The sequence below is a fragment of the Scardinius erythrophthalmus genome, assembly GCF_964197995.2.
Source record: "Scardinius erythrophthalmus genome assembly, chromosome: 23".
NCBI lineage: Eukaryota > Metazoa > Chordata > Actinopteri > Cypriniformes > Leuciscidae > Scardinius > Scardinius erythrophthalmus.
This window is the reverse complement of record NC_138243.1, coordinates 30,588,409-30,595,708: the sequence shown is the minus strand read 5'-3', so window position 1 is coordinate 30,595,708 and position 7,300 is coordinate 30,588,409. Positions and strand designations below refer to the sequence as shown.

The 7,300-nt window shown below is 38.5% G+C and overlaps 1 protein-coding gene across 2 annotated transcripts in view; it reads right to left on the bottom strand.

Moving 5' to 3' along the window:
- Positions 1–4,498: 4,498 nt before the first annotated feature.
- The window catches only part of wdr70 (WD repeat domain 70), a 105,696-nt gene continuing 102,894 nt past the window's right edge, over positions 4,499–7,300 (bottom strand). For both annotated transcript variants that reach the window (XM_081353588.1, XM_081353589.1), the window contains exon 18: positions 4,499–4,795. In XM_081353588.1, coding sequence (XP_081209714.1) covers positions 4,705–4,795 — 91 coding nt within the window. In that variant the 3' untranslated portion in view covers positions 4,499–4,704. The remainder of the gene's footprint in view (positions 4,796–7,300) is intronic.

The following is a 7,300-nucleotide window of genomic DNA, read 5'->3' as shown; positions in this document are numbered from 1 at the left end:
TCTATCTATCTATCTATCTATCTATCTATCTATCTATCTATCTATAATCAGTCTATCTATCTATCTATAATCAGTCTATCTATCTATCATCATCAGTCTATCTATCTATCTATCTATCTATCATCAGTCTATCTATCTATCTATCATCAGTCTATCTATCTATCTATCTATCTATCTATCTATCTATAATCAGTCTATCTATCTATCTATCTATAATCAGTCTATCTATCTATCTATCTATCTATCTATCTATCTATCTATCTATCTATCTATAATCAGTCTATCTATCTATCTATCTATCTATCTATCTATCTATCTATCTATCTATCTATCTATCTATCTATCTATCTATCTATCTATCTATCTATCTATCTATAATCAGTCTATCTGTCTATCTATCTATCTATCTATCTATCTATCTATCTATCTATCTATCTATCTATCTATCTATAATCAGTCTATCTATCTATCATCATCAGTCTGTCTGTATCTCTATCTATAATAATAATGAAGATATATTTACAGTAGAAAGTCGCTCATACTCCAGAGATTTCAGATGATCAGTTGTCTGGGATGTCTCAGTGTTGCAGGAGTTGGTTTGGAGATTCGGGATCGTCCCGCTCGGCTGAAACACATTCCTGAACTGCGGCCCAGGATTCTACGGTAAACACAAGCTGGTTGTAAAGCCGAGCGGAGCAGTAAATCTGGGCACTGTGTGGAAAGTTTCCATGACTGGAGGAGGTTAGTGAAGAAGTGCAGCGGGTCTCTGTCACTGATGGACCAGAAGAGCCTGAACACACACTCACACACACTCTCACGCACACACACACACACACTCGTCTGGATCTGCAGGAATATCCTAAACCTCTTCAGCTGATCGGAGGGGGAATGGAGAATACCTGAAAAACACATGCAATGTGATGCGGATGGATGGATAGAACAATAGATAGAATGAAAGACAGACAGATAGATACATAGATAGAACGATGGATGGATGGACAGATAGATAGAACAACAGAATGATGGATGGATGAATGGACAGACAGATAAATAGATAGAACGACAGACAGGATGGATGGATGGATGGATGGATGGATGGATAGATAGATATATGGATGATAGATAGATGGATGGATGGATGGATGGATGGATGGATGGATGATAGATGGATGATAGATGTATGATGTATGGATGGATAGATGGATGATAGATGGATGGATAGATGGATGATAGATGGATAGATGGATGGATAGATAGATAGATGGATAGATGGATGGATAGATAAATGGATAGATAGATGGATAGATAGATGGATAGATAGATAGATGGATAGATAGATGGATAGATGGATGGATGGATAGATGGATGGATGGATGTATGGATGTATGGATAGATGGATAGATAGATAGATGGATGGATGGACAGATAGATAGATGCTAGATAGATAGATAGATAGATGGATGGATGGATAGATGGATGGACAGATGGATGGACGGATGGATGGATGGATGGATAGATAGATGCTAGATAGATAGATAGATAGATAGATAGATAGATCGATAGAGATGGATGGATGGATGGATGGATGGATGGATGGATGGATAGATAGATGGATGGATAGATAGATAGGTAGATAGATAGGTAGATAGATGGATGGATAGATAGATAGATGGATAGATGGATGGATAGATAGATGGATAGATAGATGGATAGATGGATAGATAGATAGATAGATGGATAGAGACAGACGGATGGACAGATGTGTAATCAGCATCTCTGATCTAGAGAACTCATGTATCGCTCACACAGCATCAACTGATGAAAGTCCATATTCAGAGATCAGAAGCTCAGTTACGGAGAACACACACACACGATCCACACACACTCATCATTCCTCACACTAAACCAGGAGATGAGCACACGCTGACATCACCCGCTCCCACATTCCCACATTCCCGACTCAGAATAGGCCTGCGCGCCGGGGAAGCTGGGATACTTCACTCTTCATTATGGGTTCAGGGACTTTCATCGGATGATTTGCTTTCCAGGGTTTTGTGGTTCATCGCAGCTGCTCTCCGGCACAGATATCCCGAGGATTATTCCTAGGATACGCTTTGGTTATTATCCCGGACACTGATGGGAATTGCACTGCAGAAACGGCGGGAAATCCCTCGACTCGTCCGTCCAGGATTAAAGTGGAGGAGAAGAGGAGTGCATTAGAGGCTCTGAGAGAGAGATAGAGTTTCAGGATCTTTAAACGGCAGAAAGCGTCCTGAAGGATTAGCCAGAGGACACACACATTCCTTTCGGTTGTAATGAGCACAGACACATAATCCACAGCGTTCCTCAACGGTGGCATCATCTGACCGATACACACTTATGCAACGCGGCTAAAAGTAGATGTTTACAGTCAGAGAAGCTCAATTATACACTCACTCACAGATACACACTCAGACTGCACTGTCAGCATTATTAATACGGCCAGTTACTGCTCATCCATCAGCTTCTGGACTACAGATATGATCCGCACAACACCGGTAAAGAGCATTTCAACACTCCCAAAACAATATACATATATATTATATATGTCTCATATCTATACAATTAATGTTTTATGTATGTGTGTGTGTGTGTGTGTGTGTTTGTGAGTGTGTGTTTGAGTGTGTGTTTGTGAGAGTAAATGTGTGTAAGAGTGCGTGTGTGTACATGTGAGAGTGAGTGAGTGAGTGTGTATATTATATGTTTTATATCTATACAATTAATGTTTTATGTGTGTGTGTGTGTGTGTGTGTTTGTGTGCGCGCGCGTGTGAGTGAATGTGTGTGCGCTTGTGTTGAGTGTGTGTGCGCTTGTGTTGAGTGTGTGTGTGTGTGTGTGTGTGTGCACGTGTGAGTGAGTGTGTGCATTTGTGTTGAGTGTGTGTGTGTTTGTGTTGAGTGTTTGTGTGAGTGAGTGTGTGAGATTGTGCACGTGTGAGTGAGTGTGTGTGTGTGTGTGTTGTGTGTGTGAGTTTGTGTTGAGTGTTTGTGTGAGTGAGTGTGTGAGAATGTGTGTGTTTGTGTGTGTACGCGTGAGTGAGTGTGCGTGCATTTGTGTTGTGTGTGTGAGTGAGTGTAAGTGTGTGTGCACGTGTGAGTGAGTGTGTGTGTTTGTGTTGTGTGTGTGTGAGTTTGTGTTGAGTGTTTGTGTGAGTGAGTGTGTGAGATTGTGTAAGTGTGTGTGCACGTGTGAGTGAGTGTGTGTGTTTGTGTTGTGTGTGTGTGAGTTTGTGTTGAGTGTTTGTGTGAGTGAGTGTGTGAGATTGTGTGTGTTTGTGTGTGTACGCGTGAGTGAGTGTGTGTGCATTTGTGTTGAGTGTGTGAGTGAGTGTGTGTCTGTGTGAGTGTATGCGTGTGTGTTTGTGAGTGAGTGTGTGTGAGTGAGTGTGTGTGTGTGTGTATGTGTGTGTGTGTGTGAGTGAGTGTAAGTGAGTGTGTGTGTGAGTGTGTGTGTGAGTGTGTGTGTGAATATAATTATTAGGGCCATTAACTTTTTTTTTTGTATTGTGGCATTTTCTTTTCATCATCTTTGCATTTTATTTTAATAGTAAAGTATTAATTCACAACAAATTTACATACATTTTTAATTAAATAGCTGAATTAAATTTAACCCCTTTACGCCGACTGTCGCGAATTTGCAACAAACCCCTTCCATTCAGACTGCAGGCGAGATAGCGTGTGTTTTCCCCCCAATGCCTGTTTTTATATCACGATCAATTATTCATTATAATTTGAATAATACAAAATGACACCAAAAAAAAAGACAAATTAGTATGAAAAATATATTTTTTTTAATTACCAAAAAATGTGGAGGGAAAATGTTTAATTGTCATGAAAATATTTTATTGCTTTATATATATATATATATATATATATACACACACACTCACTAAACTTATATTATTAACTTTATTATTATTAAAATGCTTAAATTTCATAAAATCGTAATGCTTACTGGTGTGTGTATATCATTTTTAATTAATTAAAACATTTTTTTTTTTTTTTGATTTTAGAGTGGAATGAGATTCACCAACAAAAAACTTCAATGCTAATGACAAAAAAAAAAAAAATCAATTTAAAATCAAAGATAGAAAGCGCAGAGAATCTGCATCTGGCGTCCGATAAACTCAGAAACTCTCTCAGACACAATGAGATCCTGAAGAGCTTTAACAAACCGAGTATCTAAAGATTTCTTTCAAATAAATATTTACAGAGCGCAGAGACTCGAGGAGTGTGAGATTCAGCGGACAGGAATGTGTTGATGGCGTGACGTTCTGTACGTTCACACACACACACACACACACACACACACACACAGAGCGATACGTGCGTCTCATTCAGGTCTGACCAGAAAATAATAAATATACAACAGTGTTTAGTAAAGGTTGAGTGAATGTACTGTAAAACACGGTTTTGGTTTTCAACCCGTAATGGCAAATAAAAGAGTGTTTGTCGGCGTGTACGAGAACCACTGTGTGTTTATTTAGACTCTAACAGACAAAAATACAAGCAGAAAACAGAAAAAAAACAGTCAAAATAATAAATCAGACAACAATGAATCATCTGTGTGATCAATTAAAAATAACGCTAGTCAAAAATACATATTTCTGCTGAAATACAGACTGAAAGCTCTGGGAAGTTTGTGGGAGAATCCTCCGGAATCTCGTCAGATCTTGCGTTTCTTCCATTCTGGCTGATCTTTTTCTCCCTCCTCTTCCTCCTCCTCTTCCTCGGCAAACATCGGCTCTGGTTGAGTTCTGTGCAGGGAAAACACACACACACACACACACACGTCATGAGATGGGTTCAGAGTCACACACACACTGTTTATATGAGAACAGAAGGCATGATGTGCTTGACTGTAGCTGTGGCCCAGTGATAGAGAGACACCCGCTTACAGCCAGAGAGAGAGAGAGAGAGAGAGAGAGAGAGAGAGAGAGAGAGAGAGAGAGAGAGAGAGAGAGAGAGAGAGAGAGATTAATCTAGTTGCCTACTTTTCATTTGTCCAGAGCGCAGATTACAACACAACATCTGCTCTGTGTGTGTGAGTGAGTGAGTGAGTGAGTGTGTGTGTGTGTGTGTGTGTGTGTGTGTGTGTGTGTGTGTGTGTGTGTGTGTGTGAGTGTGTGTGTGTCTGTGAGTATGTGCATGAGTGTGTGTGGGCGTGAGCGCGTGTGTGTGTGCGTGTGCGTGTGCGCGCGTGTGTGTGTGTGTGTGTGTGTGTGTGTGTGTGTATGAGTTTGAGTGTGAGTGTGTGTGTGTGTTCTGACACCTGAACACTGCTATTAAAGCATCATGACAGATTCTGTACGAGAGTAACAGGATCATTAGTTCTTTGTGTTGATCAGCGTCGGCGTGTGATTAGACACTAATGATGAAGATACAGTTACACACACACACACACACACACACACACACACACACACACACACACACACACACACAAAACAGCACATGATCTGACTAACACAACTTTTGTTCTGAATAAAGCTTTACAAATGTCTAGAAGTTCAATTTAATCATTTTAAAAAATGTGTTTACATTTTATATGAATCATATTCAAGAGTTCATCAAACCGGTCCATCTTAAAATCAAAGGTATTGAGTATTTTGTTTGTAAATCATTTTGAGAATGCTCGTTTCTCTATATGAACTATAATTAATACTTATACTGAAACTAACTGAACTATGGAAGCTGCTTTCTGCCACACAATATAAAACACTAAAGGTAATTGCAACGTTTAATCTCACAATTGCGAGAAAAATTGTGAATTGCAAGATAAAAACGGGCAATTCTGAGAAATAAAGTTCAAAAGTCACAATTACCTTATTTTTTATTCAGTGGCAGAAACCAGCTTCCATAGTTAACACAATTAACAAAAAGAAATAAAGCAATTAACAATCCACTGCTGAAACTAAGAAAAACTAAAGTTAATTTAAAATAAATGAAAATATAAAGCTAATTTCAGTTCAATCAGAATCAGACTTATATTGATAATTAAACTTGTATATTTGCACATGTAATTGTTGTATAGACGAGGTTTCGGCCTTTCCTGCGACAGACCAGTGTGTGTGTGTGTGTGTTCATTCATAAAGCGCTGATCTCGTCACGCTATCCGTCACACACAGGGTTAGTCCTGAACGGACCACCACGGAAAACAGATCCAAGTGTTATTCTCCAGATAAACATACAACAGAGGACGAGATGAGCAGATAAACTCCTGACAGCTTCTTATCGCGCTGCATATTTCAGAACCATAAGCACACGCTCCATAAACACACATAAACCTGGAGCGTCCTCACGCATTCTAGATCCAGAAACCTGGAAAACCTTCCCGGAGTCACTCCTCCCAGTGTGATCTGGCGTTCTTTAGATCTTATTTTAGCATTTTGTAAAAACAAACAAAAAAAAAACGTATAAAACCCAGGATGTAGTTCATCACTGGAGTATGAAGGAAATCATAACAAAGAAATTGCATTTTTGGCAACGAGTGTGGATGTTTTATCCGATGATAATCCGTACAGTCCAGAGGAGCCAAAAGCCACAAGATAAGGAATGATTTAAAGTTTAAAACTTGATTTGGGCGATTTTGTCTTTTTCTACCAATAAACATTAAACAAAAACAGAAATTAAATAAATAATAAACATATATTATATACATATATATATATATACATATATATATATTAGGGCTGTCAATCGATTAAAATTTTTAATCGCGATTAATCGCATGATTGTCATGAGTTAACTCGCGATTAATCGCATTTAATCGCACGTTTTTTATTTGTTCTAAATGTACCTTAAATTAATACTTTTCAAGTTTGTAATACTCTAATCAACGTGGGCATGGATAAATAGATGCTTTATGCAAATGTATGTTTATTATTGAAACCATAGTCAATATAGAGCATAAGGAGGAGACATGTTTCAAAGGTCATAGATGTTTTTCAAAGAACTTGTTCATGTCTATTAGACATGTAGAAAGAACAAAAAAAATGCCAGGTTACCATTACTTCTCTTTCTTTGCCCTGAGCAATTTACTAACACAAACATGTTTAGATTTTTGCATGACAGGGCAGCTCTTCTGAAAATGCTAAATGTAGGCTACATATTAGTTTGTCTCTCTCTGTGCCCATTTTGATGAAGCTAAATTCTCAATAAAAATGTTTTCATTGGTATATTTTACTGTTTCTGTTGTCAACGGAATGGATTTGGAAAGGTGACTGAAACGCGACCCATTAAGACATAACCAGCTCTCCCTT